The sequence below is a fragment of the Epinephelus fuscoguttatus genome, linkage group LG5 (assembly GCF_011397635.1).
Source record: "Epinephelus fuscoguttatus linkage group LG5, E.fuscoguttatus.final_Chr_v1".
Taxonomy (NCBI): domain Eukaryota; kingdom Metazoa; phylum Chordata; class Actinopteri; order Perciformes; family Serranidae; genus Epinephelus; species Epinephelus fuscoguttatus.
The window spans coordinates 6,737,499-6,757,969 of NC_064756.1; the positions used below are offsets into that span (position 1 = coordinate 6,737,499).

The following is a 20,471-nucleotide window of genomic DNA, read 5'->3' on the forward strand; positions in this document are numbered from 1 at the left end:
GCTTAGTTTACTTAGCTTTCGTAGACTGAGATGAAGAGAAATGTATCTTAAAACATAATCTTACATGTACAGCTGTGTTTCAGATTATATCAAATTTTTTATGACAGTTTTGGACTTTCTGTAATTTTGTTGTTGAAAACATTTTTCAAACTTCAAGCTCGGCTTCAAAAAATCTTTGCAAACCACTAAAATATTACATTTGTACATTATTATGTAAGGGATGTGTCTGAACTTTACCTCTCAACAGTGCTGCAGTGAGAGTGTGGTTAGGTTTAGGCACTAAATCTTCTCTGTTATGGTTAGAAAAACATCATGTTTGGGCTTAAGATACATGTTTTCGGGGCCACAGTCTCGACAGGAAAAGCAGCGATGTCTTGGTAGAAAAATCAACCGCTTTCTGTGCCACTATCCCTGCAGGAAATACAACAACGTCTGGGTAGAAAGCAACTGCTCCTGGCGCTTAAAAAGCAGCTGGAAACACGGCAACTGATTTTGCTGTCTGTCTCACACAGTGGTCTGCAGTTTGGCAGGTGTCGCCTTAGTGTCACACCACCCACCATCTCCTCCACCTTCAGATAACAAAGTCAGTTCATAAACTGTCACTTTAGAAACGTTGATTTGAACGTATGAAAATGTGCAAATGTACATTGTTCTCATGGTTTGCAGAAAAGTACCATGCAATATTTTTCTGGACTGTCCACACAGGGTGGATCTCTTACATTTTCCTTACCACTTTTTCATTATGTCCTTCAGCTTTTTGGGACAAGATAGTTTTGGACCAGAAGCTGTTGCTGGTGTTGGCCTCTAGCGCAGGGCTGCAGAAAGTTTTTTTCCATGAAACACATCGTGGACTGTGATATTGCACTCAGGGAATTTTTTAAGTTGTTAAAAGACCTTTTGTAATTCAATGTGATTTTTTTTCTAATAAAAGAAAATTGGAAATACTTTCCTTTTTTTTATGAATTTAACAACAACTTGTTCATATTACAGCAGTGTATGAAAGCAGCAGAGAGGCAGACATTAGAACACTTTAATATCTGTTTATTTATTGCAAGAAATATTGATATTGAGATCAGTTACCCACGGGTAACATGCAAAAAGCTGTGTACCAGGTAAAAAAAAAAAACTAGGCATGGGTGGGTAGCGGGTAAAATCAAAAATATTCTTTTTATTGTTCAGAAGAAAAGATGTGCAGTATATGTGTAATATTTTGACATATAAATCACTATTATCAAGCCACACTTAATTTTATTTTGAAAGTCAATGACACAAGTTGAACCTTTGACCCCGTCATCACATTCAGCACCGATGTGGAGGACTCCAGCCATGGAACTTTGCAGCCCGAGGATGAGGTGGTAGCCTACATTGAGTTCAAGACACCCAAGAAGGATCCTTGAATGCATCCAGTGAGTGTGCATGTTTTCACCATCCCGGCATCAAGTGCAGCGGGTAAAAAACACGTCTCCTCCACTGGATTTGTTATTTAAGAACGGAGAACCCAGCTGAATGTGAGTGACTGTAGATTGTGTGCATTTAATCACAGGTGTAGGTCAGGTCGTGGGACTTTTATTAACGTGTGCGAACAGGTGTGGCTTTGACTTAGACATAATGATGGGTAACAGGTTGGTTCTAGTACTGACCTTTATGGGTATGGGCGGGCGCAGGTTTTCAAAAATGGACCTGTGCAGGACTCTGATTTAGATACTCAACTTAATTACCAAATTACCAATCATCACTGCTGGTTATTGTTCTTTGCCTGTTACAATAAAATGTCTGAACTAACGATGCACAGTTGCACATGATACATCTGTGGAAGAACTGGGCAATGCCTCAAATTCAGAGCCAGATGACCGAGTGTCGCTGCTCCCTCTATGGAGGCCAAATACTCAAGTGGAGTTTACATGAGGTGTCGTTTCCATTACGCCACAGTGCTTAAGATGCCTGAATGCCACTGACTACGTAGAGCTTTGAAACAAATGCCATATTTCCTGTGGTGTTGGAGTGTGTTCTAACCTTGAGTCTGGTCTCCAGGAGCTCTCTGCTGGTGATGATATGTGTGACCTGAGTCTCATTCAGTGCGTGAGCGATGGCTGGACCTCCCAGTGTGGAATAAAGGGTGACCACTGCAACACACACCCACAAGAAAACACAATATACCAAAAAAACGAAATAAATATTCCATTTGTCTTGTTTCTTCATTGTATTTACACATCATCATGACAAAGTTAATCATTTCTAGACATGATATATCACACCCTGCTGACTGAACTCACTTTGTCGTACATAATTAAGGGTATAAAGTATTTTAGAGAGCTGCTCTCTCTTGTTGAATTCAAACTGCAGAGCTGCAACTTTACCACTTCAAAAAATATACAAATATAGATATACAAATACACACATATCATAGACCTTGGTTCGAGTAAATCATGACTAATAGACAGTGACGCTTTTGCAACAAAATTAATTCACAGGAAAAAAACATTACTGGTTATAAGTCACACAGTACTTCGTGGAATAAACGTACGATCTGGCTCGCTGTCTGCAGTGACTCCATGCCAGTATGCCTTTTCCAAAATGTCAGCCAGATGTCCGAACCAAGGGACGTGTCACTGAACTAACCCCTGAGATCTGAAGGCTTGAAGCCGCAGTCAGTACATCGACTGGCTGAGAGGACAGAGATAGATACAGTCGATCTGAAGCCTCTGTTAACCTGAAATGTTCTGTTTAGTTGGCTGTAGCTGTGTGTGTGTTGACTCTGTCGGAGACCTGTTGTATCGGACTGCACTATAATGTATAGGGGCTGCTTTGTGCAGTGGATTAAACATAGATAAACACACCAACAGAAAAAGAGGACTCAATAAATAATATAAATAATGTCTTATAGCTTATCGATTGGTCCGTGTGTGTGTGTGCAGTCATGCTTTAGACAGTGAAGCATTATGTGAAAAAAAAAAAACATGTACGTGCGCTCTGTCGACACCACTCAGTCGTTCAGACTTGGCCCCTCCCATGCCGATGACATCATCAAGCACCTCAAGAGGCCTCTGCACGGCATGCGAGCCAATGGGACACAAGCTCTCACTGCCCGACAAGCACTCTTTTGGGGATATAAACAGTACTGGTATGCACGGGCATGTGTGTGTGTGTTGTGACTAAGTGCATATTTCTGATGGAGCCCTGGTATGTGTGCTTGCATTAACGCGTCCACAAAGGAGCATCGGCCTTAGAGTTTGATATCTCGTATTGCATGCAGATACTGAATCATCTGTGTCTTCAGCATATGATGTGGTTTGATTAAATCACGTTGTGTTTCCTCGAGAGGACATTAGATCACTGAGAAAGAGATGGACACCCCAACATTGCACCCCTATGTTACTTTTGAAGATGCCTTCACAAACCTATACGATATCATCAATATGCTCCCATAACAGCCTCCACTCCTCCTGTTGAAGGCTCTCCTCACGATTATAGAACCTGGCTGTGGGGATTTGCTCCCATTGAGCCACATGAGCACTAGAAATGTGACGAAGGAGCAGTTCCTGCCTCGTGTCCAGAGTGGGATCAGCTGCTAAAGAAGGGCAAGAGGTGTGGTCTCAGATATCTGTAACTTAACATCTATAGCTGCCCCTAACGTATATTCTTCTGTCCAGCTGGCTCGGGAGCATGACCTAAATACATCTCTGACCGCTTCTCAGTGGAGCATAATTTAGAGGTCGGCACTGAGATCTTCTACATCTTGTAGGAAGCTCTGAATACGGCCCCAGGTGTCAGACCGTAGGCAGCATGCATCCAAGAGGAAGCTACATCACTGAATAAAATGTAAATGTAAGGATTGGCATTGACCCTTTGATAAGTCCCGCCCCTGAACACAGACTGGCCAATCATAACGTAGCATCAGGCCGGCTCAGACCAGGGTCCAACAGCAACACAGCTGTGCTCCATTGACTCTAATGCAGTCGTTTCAGATTTCCTCCATTTTCAGGCTGTTTTGTGGATTTGGAGCTAAATGTTGTGCCTGGGGCACGTCGTGTATTAATGATACTCATTACCTGGAGAGGTTGGAGAAAGATATACGTTTCTTCCAGGGGCGATTGCTCTGAGACAACAAGGCAGGCTGAACTTCCCCTAAAATTTCATAGAAGAAATGGTCAAATATGCACTATTGAATTTACATTAAAATAAGAGTGCTAGGATGCGTTTCACATCATAACTATGATCTTCAAACATTAGCTGTTTATCACCAGTTTTCAAACGCAACCTCCCTGTCATACATTCTCGTGTCAGCACGGTGGATGCGGAGCCTCCAAGCATTCCTATGAGACAGCACTGAGCAGGTTTTTTTCATGCAGCAAAGCGAGATGGTCATTGGATAAATGTGACAAAATCGTCACTTCCAGGGAGGCTCAGCTTCCCTGGGACCTAATGGAACTGTATAGGCGGGAGAGGACGCTCAGTGTCTGCATGATGATTGGAGCAATTGTCTAAAAGGCTGAACCCCTTTGTGATTGACAGTGCTTTGGAAATACACACCGGCATCAGCGAGTGGAGTCTTCTGACAGAGTGCCGTCTGGAGTTCCTGATTTCCATAAGAGATAGCTCATTTTCACCGTTTGCACAGTACAGGTGTTTAAACCCATCTGAAGATCTTTAAAGTGTGTGTTGCTGTGGTTCTATGGCATGAGTGTGGTTGAAAAACAGCTTCAATTAAATGTTCCTTTTATAAGTTACTGCCTCGCTACAATATGACACATTTTATGATGTAAACTTAACGTGAGCTTCCCCTGTTTGAAAGACCAGCAGCCGCCACTGGTTTCTTCCCTTTCCCCTTTCTTCCAAAACCAAAATCAAACCCTGAAAAGTGTAGGGTTAGCTAGCTAGCTACTGAAGATATAGCCTACTGAACGTATACACATGCTGCTTTTGCTCTTTAATGATTATAACAGTGAAACAAAGACCGTCCCTGCTGTACAGGAACCAGTGAAGGGAAGCAGGGAAACTTTGCTGATAGTCGACCAGCTCTGTGTCATCACATTGACTTCCCCATGTGATCCCTGCCTGTCCGGTGACAGAGGTCCAGGTGCTAGCAGCGGCACAGAGGCGGTGCCAAACACTGTTGATCTGCACACACTGTGATGCCACACAGATGGTTGAATATCAGCAAAATTTCCCTTTATATTCATTGTCTTGTGTGGTGATCAGCAGTGATGTGGAGGTTCACTTTTACACTGTGGTCTGCAGCCTATAGTTCGGCTTTAGCTTCTAACTATCTTTGTCTTTTTAACCTGTTGTTGCTGCTGAGTCAGTTTGACATCCTGGATATATTCTTCAAACACAGACTGTAGACCCCTCTGTCTGCCTCTCTCTGGAATCACTGTTTCAATTTTTCCTAAAACATGATAATATCTCTTCAGGGAGTGCAGTTAGTTACAGTGTGGGCTCATGCTTTCTGGTTGGTCGTCACATTCACTGGCAATACTGTTTGTAAACAGTAGCTGAAAAAATCTTGTATAGTACATCTTTAAGCTCGATAATCCGTTGAATGTGAAAACAATCTTCGAGTGTCAAATGTAGACTCTCTGCACAGTGAAGCTCAAGTGCAAAATATTTTTGGGTGAAGCGGGACTAAAAAAAGTGGCTTTTTCTGTGCGAATAAGTGCTCGAGTGTGCGTGTGTTTGTGTGTGTTTGTTGAAAGATCAAAGCACCAGAAGCAAACTGGCTCCGGGTCATCCCTTGCATCCGAGAGGAGACGCACAGAGGAAGAGGGTGAAAGAGACAGAAAGAGGGAGCACCGGTCTCATGAGGAAATGACAATAGATAGACAAATGAAAAGAGGAAGAAAGGCCAGGAGAGGTAGAGCAACACAAAGTAACGAGGTCCTCAACCCTGCGTCTCCACGCTGACACAGACACATGGGTTTATGGGACAGGGCTTAGTGACATCACAGTCTTGCGTCATGGAGCTCTACTACTTCCTGCTCTGCTACTGTGTGTGCGTGAGTGAGTGTGGATGAGGGCCATGACACCTCCAGCCGTGAGATCTAAACACTCGTTTGGGCTCCAGCTCGACACACACACAAACACACACACAAGAAATCGTAACAGAGGTCCAGGCTTTCCTCAGCAGGGACAGAGTTTGTAAGATGTTCATCCCTGTGTTAACTTTGCCACTCTCTTTTCAGTTCCACAAACGGGGTCTTTACGAGGTCGCTCAGATGTTAGAAGCACCCAAAATTGAAGTTATGGTGTTTTTATGTGACACCAGCCTCATGCAGAGAGTGTGGTGGTGTAACTGCTGCTCTTTTATCTAACTCACATATATGACAAGTTCAGAGAACTCACTGATGATGATTTTCCGTCTAACAACGAGCTAATAAACAGTAAATATATGATGCACACACACACACATGCACACATACCGGGTGTTTGAGTTCACTGGGGGCCTTTGGCTGACTCCTTGATGCCTCTGTCAACATCAGATGCTCACGTACACCCTCTCACCCCTCTTCTGACGCCATCACCCCTCACTTCGCTCCCTCTCCTCACTCCCCTCCGTCTCTCCCTCAACCTTTAACTCCTTTTCTACCCCCCGCGCTGTGTGTTATGCACCGCCTCGGGCCAGTGTTTGTGTTCGCAAGAGAGAAGGACGCTTTATAAAGATGCTTTATTGGCTCGGACTTGCAGTGCTTTTTTAAAAGCATGTCAGTTTAATGGAGCGTAAACTCAAGAAAACGGGGAAAATGAAGGGTGCTGCGAGGACAATCGCGAAGAATTAATGGGCTTAAAGTGCTGCCGTGGATGCTCATAGTAAGAAAAAGTACTCTTTGGCTGAAACATGTTAAAGAGTAATTCTGCACCGAGCCCTCAGGGTTCTCACAGTTTGCAGGTTTGGAAAACGTCTTTTTATCCCGAGAAGATCATTTTGCTGAAGAAAATCTGCTTTTTTTTTAACGTCATAATTCTAAATATAAAAATAAAAATATCCCCTTTAGCTGTCAGCCTTGTGCTAGCATTGAATGATTCGTCTTGACCTGTTCACCTGAAGAAACCAAAAACTTTGTTAGGCTGACAGGTACAGCATTTTACTCTTTGGATTACTTCTTTACAAGCTGAAAGAACTACTTTCCAGTACAAAATACGCCTTCTGTCAAAAGCACAACCAAAGCATAAGTGGTGACGATGTATAAAGTATCAGTATTTGAGTTTCCATCACAAGAAAATGAAACGGATGGAGGGAAAAAAAAGGAGCGAAGGATGTGGGATACTTATGTAAGACGAGGCAGAAGGGACAAATTGACCTTCTTTTGCTCAGCTGGGCCCTGCGTGTTACAAGTTGTGCACTGCAACCACTAACGTGCACGCACACACACACGCACGCATAAACAGAAATAGCTATAAATCAGCCTAATTCAAACACATTTGGAAGAAGCACAGTGGGAAAGCCAAATCTGAATAGAAAGGGTACACAGAGTCGCTTTTAAAGTTGCAGTATTACCAAAACTGAAAGTGCTCTACAGTGCAGAGGTCAAAGTTTTCATGACTCACTACTAATTTAGGGAGCCGGCGTGTGATTGAGGGCCACACAGGAAAAGTGCAGTTGTGAGTTGTCCATTGATACCACTAACTTTACCTAATGGCATTAGAATTGACTTACATGCACAAAGTGTTCCAGTTTTTGCCCTTATTCCAAAAATTAGGGCAAAAACGGCCTTTTACATGAGGTGGTAGCTTTACTCATTGACCCTCCTCTGTGTATTCCTGTGTCCATACTCACACATAGCTGCACTTACATGGAAAGTTATACATGAAGCAGGCCTGGGCGGCGATGATCCACTCGGCTCGTGTCTCACAGAAGATGGCGATGTTGTTTTTTGGCCGCTGCCCCAGTGACGCCAAACCGCTGCCCAGCTGCGACGCTGCCGTGTGGATCTCCTCATAGGAGAGCCAGCAGTACTCACCCAGAACCACCTGCAGGCGGACAGAGGGAAGCGGGAGGATATGAGAGAGACATGTTGTTAGTTATGAAGCACAAGGGGAATAAAAGAGTGCGATATATAAATACAGGAAGGATGCAATGTTCCAAATCATCGTATTTATAAAGGCTCAGTTCCCAGTGTTCACTCAGTGTCACACTGAGTTCTTTTTGTGACTACTTAGAGGATGTACTGAGCCACTGAATCAATACGCATGATTGCTGGTACATCTTACCGCAGGAGCACATCCCACACTCACATGTTTGGCCTGTTTCACATTATAAAGACACAGGAAAGGGAGCAACAGTTTACTATTGCCAAACACAGCTACTTCCTCTTCTCATGCTGTAGTGTTTCATGGTCATCATCTGCACAAGAGGAACATAAACACAGGCTTCTGGATTTACTCTTCACCTCTCAGTGCTACACTCATGACAGGTACCAGCCACAAACACACAGCAGCTTCCTGCATGTATGAGTGAGGTTATACTGGCTCCCAATGGTTCCTGCGTGGTAGTGCACACAAAGAGGCACACTGTAACGATGACTGTACTGTACAGTGTTCCACTTGTTGGGAACAGTAAACAGCTATAGTAAGACACGCTCTCTTGCAGCATTAAAGGTTTCAACAGTGGGGTTTTAATTGGATTAGAAGGATCAGGCTGTTGGGATTAGTGGGGTAATGTTGGTTAACTCCTTAACAGCACGCTGATACGTTTCAAAGCTTTCTGCTGGGCAAAGTTTACACTGAATGCTGAAATAGCTTTCAAGATAATCTGTGAATCAGGTGTTTGAATAAATTAGTAGATTTTCTGAAAGGAAGCACATGACATGGATGTGAAACGTGCCACTAGCCTGCATGATGGGACCAAATCTGTACTTTACTTTTCATACTCTTCTTTTTATCCTGTTTCCTCTCCTCAGATGGGACGGAGGAAACAGTAGTGCACCAGGTAGTGATGCCTTTAATACAGGGAGGAGGAGGAACAGAGGCTGTGATGTTGGCTCAGGTTGCTAGGATGGGACAGGTGCACAGGTGTCTAATCCCATGCTGGCTGGTTAAACTCAGTCAGACAGTTGCGCCGTGGTTGACTGTTTGCTCTGGAAGTGATAGCTGGGGGTCAATCCTTGCCTTGCTCCCTGGTTAAAATGAGGGCTGCTTACAATTTGAAGAATCCCATTTTGATTTGACTGTCCGCTCTCCTTCTTTCTAGGTTCCTTCTCACTTATTTTTAAATCTACTGATTGTAATTAGTCTTCCTTTTTCTGCCCCCAGCGAAACAAATGCCTTGACACCACTGTCCAACCAGTGGCTAATAGGGGTGTAATGATCCATCGATCTGGATCCATATAACTATTAAATGATCAAAAATCCAATATCATCAATGCAAAGTGAAAACATCGATCCATATTGTCCCCTTTAGGATATGCTTCTGTTCTGAAAGTCACCATCAAATAGCTGTTGGCAGATGGCAAGAAGCCAAGAGAAAGAGGATGAGGATAACTTTATTTACTTGGGAATATATCAGCAGTTTCTAAATATTTTGGATTTTGGAGAAAATACGGGTCCACAGACAAAGCACATGCCATTATGTAAACAATGCTGTGAACAAGTAAAAGACAACATAACATTACCTCCCTGGATGGGCATCTCATCCGCTCATCCTCCTAACTGCTAACTCCTAAAACAGCTGGAAACCACAGTAAGAAGTGTATTTCTTGTGACAATTTTAAAGGGAAACGTTGATATTTTTCAACCTGGTCTTTTTTTTCTCTCCATGTTTTTGTGTCCAAATAACAGAGACAACATTTTTTTGCAGTTGCTCCAGTATTGCAGCAGATGTGGTCTCAGCCCATTTGAGATTTTCTTTGGCAGACCACTGAACACTGGGATTGGCCCTGTTAGAAGACAACTCCCTGACACCACTCAATGTGAGGATGAAATGCATGTTACTGTGCAAATCTGTCCTCTGTGCTCTCTGATACTCACAGACAGCTAAAGGACACCTTACCAAATGCAGCAGAAAGGCAGGTACACGATGTAGAGAGAACGCTGCTGCAGTGAAACAGGCCGTGATGTCACCACTCATGGCAATTATGCACTGTCAATATCATCCACTAAAAGCACTTGTAGTGGATGATATTGACAGTGCATAATCAGCTCATTTGACTTCTTGCAGAGTTGTATGAGGAGTTCAGTAACATGCTTACATCTGCACACTGAATATAAAGTTAACTCTTTCCAGTCTTTACATTAATCTAGACTAACTGGTTTCTGGCTGTAGCTTTATATGCAATGAACAGATATGGAAGTGGTATCAATCTTTTCATTCAACTCTTGTAATGAAAGCTAATAAGTACCTCTGATATTGTGTTTAATGCCCTTTTTATCTCTGCACTCATTAGATTGTGTTCCCTTGCATGTTATTAGTATGTTGTTACTTCTATAACCGCACTTCCTGCATCACTCTTTACCTTCTTGAACACCTTCCCGTTGCTCTGTCGCTCGTCCTCCTCACTGATCACCTCCCTCGTCCCCAGACAGTCTCTGTGTGGGAACCTCGTGGCCGCGTGCTCAAACACCTTATCCAGGGTGTCCACTCCAGGGTGCAGCGACGTCACCAACCTCTTGGTGGCACTCACCGCCCGGTAGGGTCCCTCGGGACGTCCCAGCACCGAGCGGGCCTTCGCCCTCTTGGCTCGCTCCTCCTCGGAGCCGTAGCAGCCCCCGTCGGGTCTGGAGACCCAGCTGAGGATGTAGGAGGGCAGGAAGGTGATGAAGGTGTAGATCCACACCATGAGGTGGAAGAGGAGCAGCAGCATGGGGTTCAGGTCCTCCTTCTGCTTCATCTTGGTGAAGCTGTGACGATGTTGGAGAGCAGTGAGATGAGAGTGTGGAGGAAGACGAGCTGTGAGAAAAGTTCCTACTCTATTGTCGTCGGTCCGTCTTTTCTTCTGTCCCCTTGTCTTCCTTCCTTCTTTTTTCAGAGAGCTTGATTCGTACACCCTGGTGTCCACACTTCTGGAAAATAAAAGACATCAATCTGGCATTTGACTGGTGTCAAAATAAGATTACCCCTGTACTCGTAATGATACCTACAAGTACAAGGATCTCAGCTCATTCAGAAACCAAAACCAAACATTCAGTCACATGTACTCCAGCACTCACAAAAAGCAGAAGGGAAAATGTTGCATTGCAAACCGCTGTGTGACAAACAGGCCCACTCTGTCTGTGTTTCACATGTTCCTTCTCCTTCCTCCAGCCCCTGTATCCAACACACTCACTAGGAACACATGCAGCATGAGTACAGCACATGTAACTGTCAGTCATGACTGTTAAGTATCAGGAGCAAAAAGACAGGAAGCAGCAGGAAGAGATTAGAAAAAACAAACAGAAAGTGAAGAAACCAGAAGAGAAAGTGAAAAAAGAAACAGTAAACAGGCTGTATACGACACTGAGTGTGAGAGGGTGCACGACTGGTCTCTGAATGAGCATATTTGAGTGTGTGAGACAGGATACAGGCCACTAGACGGCAAGCGCGGGCCAACAGAGGGACAGATAAGGACACAGAAAGAACAAGCTGCAGCTCATTGTGTGTTCTGCCATTTAGTGGATCCAGTAGCCACACTGGTACCCATTAAACTCCCTGATGTAAGATTAGGGGGGATTTTGATGCAGCGCTCAACAATAAGGACTGCAAGTAAAATGCCTTGTTTTTCCCGGAGCTGATGATGGAAGTAGCTAAGGGTGAGCCATCTCGCCTCCTTCTCATCTCTGCTGTGAGATGCACGGTACTGATTGGGCACTCGCTGAAAATATTGGCAGGTAAAAACAAAATGTATGAGCAGAGCATTTCAGGATCCTGGTAACAGGTGTTTAGCTGGGTGGCGTTTGAGGATGTGGGCGATACTCCAACTTTGTTTTGAGCAGCTGGCTGCAATTTTGGGAAGAAACTTGCAGCAAACTTTCATTTTCGATACGCAAGAATGTTTGTTGCTTTGCATCTGCCACACACTGTAACCTGACTCTGATTCATTTACTGAACCTGTTCAGATCCTCCGTCCTATCCAATGGATGTAAGATTTCGAGGATGTTTAGATCTGATTTCTGTCGTCTGACGCCACCTAAGTGCACAGACTTACTTAATGGGATGTCTATAAACCAATCACAGTGTGAGCCACGCCCCCTTTTTTAAACTAGCATGGCCGACCGTGAGGCAAAGAGGAAGCACAAGGCACGTTTCAGTCTTTAAATCATATCATTAAAGCTCACAATTTGTGTTTAAACTGTGTTTAAAGTAAACATGAGATGTCATATTCAGTATACATGTCAAAATATCATATGAAAGATTTATAGCTTTTACTCAGGATTTTTTTACTAAATATCCGTCCATTGGAACAGACAGTGGATCTGAATTATTGGAAAATGAACAAGGGAAATACAGTTCTGATTTGATTTTCTAATGATACAATCAGTTTATAATACATTTTATTGATTACGAACACAGAATATTCATCTCAGGAGTTTTTCAACACACTGTTTTCTGGAGAAGCTTCAAAAATTGAAGATATTCTGAGCAGTGATGACAAATACTTTGCAAAATATATATGCATGGTGGTTTAAAGCATCATTTTAATCATTGATATAAGTAAATTACTCATAAAAAATAAATAATCTATAATAATAATAATAATAATAATAATAACATGTTTTTTGTTGAAAAAAGGTCTGTTAAAACCATTTATTGTCATTTTTACTGGTAAGTGATTTCTGCAATGAGATTATTCGTCCAGTGGAATGGACAAAATGAATAAATAAATAAATAAAGCTATCCTAATCCATTTTATTTTGATTTAATTTAATTTAATTTAAATTATTTTATTTTTTATCTTTTTATTTTATTTTATTTTATTTTATGCTTTTGAGATTTATGAGTGCATTTAAGGTAGAAATCCACCATTACAATATTTGTGTTTGGAGCATAACTGGGTTCTGTGCAGGTTAAATTAAAATTAAACATGATAATTACCTTAAGTCTTTAGGCAAGTAGATTTCCAACCTACTTGCCTGACCAGGCAAGAAAAAAACATAAACAAACAAACAAAAAAAAAACATTGAACCCTGCTGGTATTTTTTCTCTTCAACTGTGGTTGCAATGATTTGACATTTTCCCAGCACGATAACCAGGGTTATTTTGGGGTGAACAAATATTTTATTACCATAACACAAACTTGAAACCTTTTTGTTGTTAAATGGAAGCATGTGTAAAAAGCTCCCCTTTGACAATAACTAAATAAAGGTGAGATCTTACATCCACTTGCATATTATTTTCAATATCATACATAAGCAAATGTACTCAGTATGATAACCGTCACCTTCGTATCACGGTATACCTTTAAACCAGTATGTTGCTGCAACCCAGCTGTATGACTGTTTCTAAAATTCACCTTACATCCTAGTTTTGATTGTACCACTACTGTATCTTTGGACGTCGATGAACTTGGGTTGTGATGGAGACTGTAACGTACAAGATAGGTGCTGACAGAGTTTGGGAGCTGTCCAGAGTTCTGAACAGCATCTTATCAGTGCGGCTAGGTGTGTTTGAACAGGTTTAAAACTAACACTTAACAACCAGTGTGAGAAATACCCATAATGCATACTGACATTTCTATTCAGTCAATCTTTACAATCATGCAGCTAAATAAACAAACATGCCCCCCCGTCAAAATGGTGTGAGCATGCACACACACACACACACACACACACACACACACACACACACACATACACACACACTCTGTAGGCAGTCTATTCTAGCATCAGTAATCCATTATTCATATGAGGGAGACTCCTCTGAAGCACCACATCTTCCTCCTCACAAAACTGCCCGCTGACATGCACTGTCTCTCCCAAATACACTCATCCCTCAAGTGTCCCTTTGAGACTCATAAATAAATGAAGGATTTTACCAACAGCGCTCTCCCAGACTACCATCTGTTCCCTGCGGGACGCCGACTCTGCAGCGCTGTCGTTTCACTCGGTGTCTTGTTTCCCAGCCTGGATGCCTGGCTTTATCACGGGATGCCACAGCTCACCAAATCTGCACCCTGGTGGAGGACATGCTCTACCCCATCGCCCGCTATCATCCACTGTTTGCTCGTTGGTTTCGTTTTAATTTGCAGAGAGTCAAGGTCGATGGACTGGAGGCCACAGAGGAGGAACAAACTATAAAACTAAACAAACTATCAGACCAGATGAAAAGAGCAGAGCATCAGCAGAGCATGGAGCAGGCAGACTACAGAGTCTTCTACTGTTGTTTTTACAATGTGCAGAAGTTTGAGGTCTGCTGCAAGAACAGTTTTAAATGCACTAAATCTGAAGCCTTTGAGATGGTTTAGACTGAATGTGAAGGGCTACTCAAGCAATTTAGTAGTGCTCTTTAAGAGAGATTTCTAAAAGTCTGGTCAAAATCAAAGCAGCACAGGGTCAGTCTCTGGAAACACTGGAATCTAGGTTTCCCATAATCTCTTTGGTTAGACCCTCTGAATGGTAAACACCCACTTCTAAACTTCAGTCTCCACCCACACAGTTTGTTACTCAGGCGCTCAGTTACAAACTTGAAGGATCAAACTCAATACATGATGTTTTTATATCTTGGAAAGCTCATTTCAGAGCCACACACGGCATCAGATGTGGGACCGAGACACTGGTGTCGTGTCAAGTGTCGTCTCTAGCACACACTGGACGTGTTGCGCTGCAGCTCATCAACAGACGGCCACACAAAGTTATTATTTACTTACACCTTTGCATTAGCCTGAAATCATGGACAGCCCCTAATCTCACCTGAAGAGCCAGTCTCCAGGGCTGTGACTCGCTAAACAATATCTTTTTTGCCATTGTCTTTATAATGACGGGACTATGGGTTGTTTAGCTCGAGATATTTCTCGACCTCAACAAGTCTCTCCTCATCCATTCTCCATCACACACAAGACACAGCACCAGTTACAGAGTTCTCTTTATGCCTCAGTGGTGAGGAGAGGAGTCGAGCTGTCATAGTAGCAGAGAAAAAGAGCTACGGGAGCTGGTATGTACGGGCAGAGAGCAGGTGGGGGAAAAATGCATTTAATGCAGGGGGCAGAGAGACTGGAGATAGGACAGTAGCGTGAAGTGCCGCTTGGTGACGTGTGTCCAGCCACTGCCGGTGTTGAGTTGTGCTTTAAATATACTAAGGGTGTATTTTTTGACTCACGGTGTTCACCACCGCTGTGTTTTGACCATAAGTCTCAAGACACAAGTCCCAAGATCTAAACTTTGAGTTCCAAGTCTGAAACAAGTGATTATATACTTTTCACCAAATGTACTGTCCTTCTAACAACAGGGTAGCAATATATTATATTCACAAAAATCGTGAATGCTTTTTAAATTTGTATATATTTATTAAATAAGTTGTTTGGAAGTTGTTGCGTCTGAGTCTGTAGCTTTCAACCCACATGTTCTGATTACTGCAACTAATTTTTTGTTGACCACCACATCATTTTTGTACACAAACGAAATTAGCTTTATCTTTAAAAAACAAATTCTCTGACTCCATCTTTTTAAATGTGAATATTTTCTAGTCTCTTTACCCCTCTGTGACAGTTAACTTAATATCTTTGGGTTGTGGATGAAACAAGACATTTGAGGACATTGTCTTAGGTGTTAGGAAACACAGGTTGACATTTTTCACCATTTTAAACTGATTAATAAAGAAGATAATGGATAAATTAATCTACAATAAAAAATATAGTTAGTTGCAGCCTACGATGGAGTATTAGGGCCATATTGAAGAAAAAAAAATGGAGATCTCGAGAATAAAGTCGTAACATTACGAGAAAAAACGTGTAATATTATGAGAATAAAGTCGTAATTTAATGAGAAAAAAAGCCATAATATTACAAGATTTTAGTTGTAATATTACGAGAAAAAACTCGTAATATTACATGTGTCGAGGCAACACCCCTGAGACAAAGAGCAGCTGCCACAAGCAGGTTCATCCTCTAACCCATTCTGTTTGTTGTTGTTTATTTCCTTAAAAACTATGACTTTATTCTCATAATATTACGAGTTTTTTCCCTAATACTCCTTCGTAACAGCCTTAGTCAGAGAATTGCAAAATAAGTCAATCACAATATGCTACTGCACAAAGTGATATTATATTATATTGATATTATAATATCAATGATATTAAGTGATATTATTTATTTAGGCTGACTATTATTCAAAAACCAGAAGATTTTAAAATTACATGTTTTATAACTGAAAAAAGCTGCACATACCCACATGTGAGAAGCAGTAAATGTTTGGCAGAGTTGCTTAACCCTTTGAAATCTGAACAAATTTGTCTGATGTCTCTTAAAAACCTGGGACCAAGGCCATGAGCAGCGAAAAAAGAAATGACCCCAAAAATTTGCAAGAAATTAGTAAAAAGGAGAAAATTCAAAACTTGAAAATAAGTTAAAAAAAGAAGAAAGAAAGTTAAAAAACCAAACAAGGACAAGACCTGAAAAAAAGTGTGCAATAAGTCTAATAACCCTGTAACATGTAATTTTAAATATGTAATAATAATAATCATAAATACAGTTTTTCTCTAGCTTTTTTCTATTTTCCCTATTTTTAAAAAAATAAATTCTAAATCTTTTATTCAGCAATTTATGGGTCATTTCTTACCAAGTTGCTATATGCCTTTTTTCCCCGTGTCTTTGACAGAAATCACTCATCGATTTGTTCAGGGTTCAAAGGTTAAAATACTTGCAAAAGTGATGTCGCTCCAGGTTTCATAGGATTAAAAAGTGTCCTGAACAATTTATTGATGATTTAAAAAAAATAGCTAATGACTAATTCTCCATCAACAATCATTTCAGCACTATGTCAGGACAGTATGACATAACAGTGGAAGGCACTACTGTGTGCACTGACACTGGTCAGCTGGCCAGAGAGATAAGGTGATGCAGTCAGAGAAGGAGGCAGGAGTTGTGACGACATGTCAGCTAAGCTTTGTATAAAGATGGAGAGCCACATTTAATCACACTGCTTTGCAATAAACATCTGTGTGAGTAGAACATCCATCATAATCACTTGTCTTGTCACTTGCAGCCCTGATTGGCCGTTTATCAACCAGAAGAAACGGGTCAAACCAGGTTTAGACAAACAGGCGCTTGGCCCGGGTCTCTCTGAAACATCCAAGCACACAATCTGATTAACAAGTCTAACTCCTCTCTGTCTCAGTAAAAGGTCAAGACCCTCTTTTGCACCACAGCAACACACAAGCATAAGTCTAATCTCTTACCTTTAATAGTAAGAAGCAGGTATAGTTGCAATATGTAGCCGAGCAGTTGCTCAATGGGTGCTTTATGCAATAAGCAGGCGCTTTGCAGGCAGCCTCCACTCACTGGATTAATTGAGTAATATTGTGACATGGTCTGTGTAGTGGTGGGGTGAGCAGGCGTTTGTGTGTGTGTGTGTGTGTGTATGTGTACGCTTCCTCAAGAGATTGTGTGAATGAGGTCTTTTGTGCGGCGACGTCATCGTGCCTTCACCCACACAGCTAAGCAGGCAGGCCTTGCAGTCTTGCAGAAAGTTCAACATGGCCATTGTGGCGAAACGACGCAGCAACACACGACTCGGTCTCAAGGGTCAGACTGTGTGTGTGTGTGTGCACGTGTGTATGTGTGAGACAGAAAGAGAAAGAGGGGATGTTTGTGGTGTGATTGTGCGTTTGTGTGTGCGTGTGGGAGAGCAGGACAGATTTGCACATATTAAGTGTATTTGCTCATTTCAAACGGTGACATAATTAAAAGCTTGCAAAACAGCTGAAGAGTTTTCAGTGTGATTTCATGGAGAGTGAAAGCACAGAACACAATCGGCTGGATTACGTGGATCAGACTGCAGCTTTTCTCTTTGTGGTGACAAACTGGCAAACATGCCGGTCACCAACCCCGTCTTTCTCTGCTGTAAAGTCTCTTAATGATTTAGATGTATGGTTATTTATACAACAACTAAATCAATAGAAGTTTCTTGACAACAGAATTAACAAGTGAAGTAAATAAAAACCAAGAAAACTTTAACTCTTCTCACTCATCACTCTGTGCGAATATATTTACTTAGAGTATATGTTTTATAACACTAAAATAATGCAGACTTATATTCTCCTCACTTGCACTGGTGAAGGTGCAGCTTATTTTAAATGCTGAATATAGCCTACTGTTGTAGTAGTTTAATCTATAAATATACATCATCATGTATTAGTTGATTATATATTGTATTATTAACCTATGTTTTCAAAGTCACTAAAGCAGACAGATAAATGTAGTGGAGTAAAACGTACAATTTTCCTCTGAAATGTAGAGCCTAAGTTGTACGTGACGTGCACCTCCCCAGAAATGTTACTACACGTTGCGGTGACGCAGACCTCCTGTCTGTTTCTGTAAGCTGAAACCATTTCCCTCAGTGGAAACAAAGCTTTTATTTACTTTTATTTCACAGATAAGAAACAATAAATTGTGAAGACAATAAAGCCTCCACAAAAATAGCATTTTAAGTCTTGTGTGTGATTTATCCTGGCTTCGTATGAGCAGAGGAAATCTCTGCTCGTCGCTAGGCTAATTTATACAATATAAAATGCCATAGACTCGTGCTAATAACGTTAGCATGTTACATTTGTTTGGAAAATGTGTTTAGTATAAGACAGTTGTTTTGTCAGTGAACCTTGTGAGTTGTAATGGAGCTGAATTTTGTAACGTTACCTTTATTAAATGTTGCTGTTGTCACAGGATTTACCTCAGAAGAGGAAAAGTAACTAACTAACTAGCTAGCTAGCTAGCTAACTTATACAATGTAAAATGCCTTAGTCTTGTGCTAATAATGTTAGCATGTTGTATTTGTGGGGAAAATGTGTCCAGATAAAGACAAGTGTTTGTCTGTGAATGCTGCGAGTTATAATGAAGCTGATTTGTGTACTTGAGTTTGAAATTGTCGCTATTAAGCCATGTTTAATGTGTGTTTGATGTGTGTTTAATGTGTGTTTGATGTGTGTTTTGAATCAACTAGACTTTACAGCACTTCACAGAAACCCCACAGCTGCCTAGTGTTTTGGAGGTGTAACTGCAGAGTGACACAGACGCACCACTGCACAAGTATAAATGCTCACAACGGTGTAGGCGACGGCATACGATCTGCCACACAAGTTTAAATCCCGCTTTAGTGTTGATGGAAAACTTGTAAGTGAGTGGAGTGCTTCAAAATATATCAATATATCGTACATAGTCGTTATATCGCCCACTCCGGAGATATACTGGAATATAAATTAGCATAAAACATAAGTACTCGAGTACAAGTGCCTCAGAATTAAATATTATATACTAAATATTATTGGTAGCAGTTCCCAAGTATTCTGTTTCTACTCAATAGCCTACTAATCAATAATGACAACGACCAATATTTTTAACATCACAATTCAGAGTTAATATGGAAAATAAAATGTAGAAAATAAATAATAATAATAATAATGATGATAAAGTTACTGGGGGAGGAGCCCCCAAGACCCCCCTCAAATTGTGTAGGTTGCCCTAAACTCCTAGAAACGCCCCTGATGAAAACACTGACAGACACTAATGTATCATAAGGAAAATAAAATAAATCTTAATAATGACAAGAAAACAAACTGATTTTAGATGATATTATAATGGTGGTCTCTGCAATAAGCCACAGATGTTCAAGCTGCAACATCCAAGCTCATTAACAAGTCAATTACACCACAATGACATGATAACTTCCGGTTTAGAATTTCAAAATAAAATATTCCAACTCCTGTTGCTACATTTTTGAACGCTGCTAATTAGAGCTCATAAATACTTATGGTAAAATAATGTTTGGTGTTGGCCAGAAGAAATAATACCAAATTTCGTCCATAAACACACCAACAATGGACGTATGACTGTGTAATGAAGGTAACCAAATGCAGCCTTGTATCTAACGAAAATTTTAAAATTGAACACAATGCCATTTAAATAGAGCTCTTGAAAATATGAAGTAGGCTACACTGGTGACTCTCTTCCTACGCTTTGGTTCAGCTGATAATATTAAATTACATAAATAGGAAATGGCACCGTGCTGCATTCACTAGCATCAAATACTTTCAGGCACACGTGAAGTCTCATGTTTTACTTTTTAGACTAAAGTTCGTGACTTCTACAGCTGTCTCTGTCCTCCTCGTGCAACTTGACGCAGCTGCAGCATCACGCACATCTGGGTTCTCACGCGCATCACAAACACCGACACAAGAAACTTACCACAGGTGTCAGTTCATCCAGGATCCAGCTGCGGACAGATGTGACTCCCAACATCCACCGGCTCTCATCTGAACGCTGATATCACACCCTGCAGCCTGGTCTGAGCCCGGAAGTGACTCGCGCGTCGTGTTGTTGTATGAGGATGGATAGCGAGTTGGGAGGAGGGAGGGGGGG

General features: G+C 41.5%; 1 protein-coding gene across 3 annotated transcripts in view; it reads right to left on the reverse strand.

Moving 5' to 3' along the window:
* LOC125888251 (fatty acid CoA ligase Acsl3-like) overlaps window positions 1-20,432 on the reverse strand; it is a 46,634-nt gene extending 26,202 nt beyond the window's left edge. Inside the window, exons 1-4 of one of the 3 annotated variants that reach the window (XM_049575489.1) lie at window positions 20,298-20,432; window positions 10,446-10,992; window positions 7,788-7,965; window positions 2,014-2,123 (exon numbers count right to left, since the gene is read on the reverse strand). In XM_049575489.1, the coding sequence (XP_049431446.1) occupies window positions 2,014-2,123; window positions 7,788-7,965; window positions 10,446-10,820 (663 nt within the window). In that variant the 5' untranslated portion in view covers window positions 10,821-10,992; window positions 20,298-20,432. Of the gene's footprint in view, window positions 1-2,013; window positions 2,124-7,787; window positions 7,966-10,445; window positions 10,993-13,940; window positions 14,492-17,296; window positions 17,377-20,297 lie in introns of those variants that run through there. The other 2 variants (XM_049575491.1, XM_049575490.1) reach the window with 2 other exon arrangements.
* Window positions 20,433-20,471: the final 39 nt, after the last annotated feature.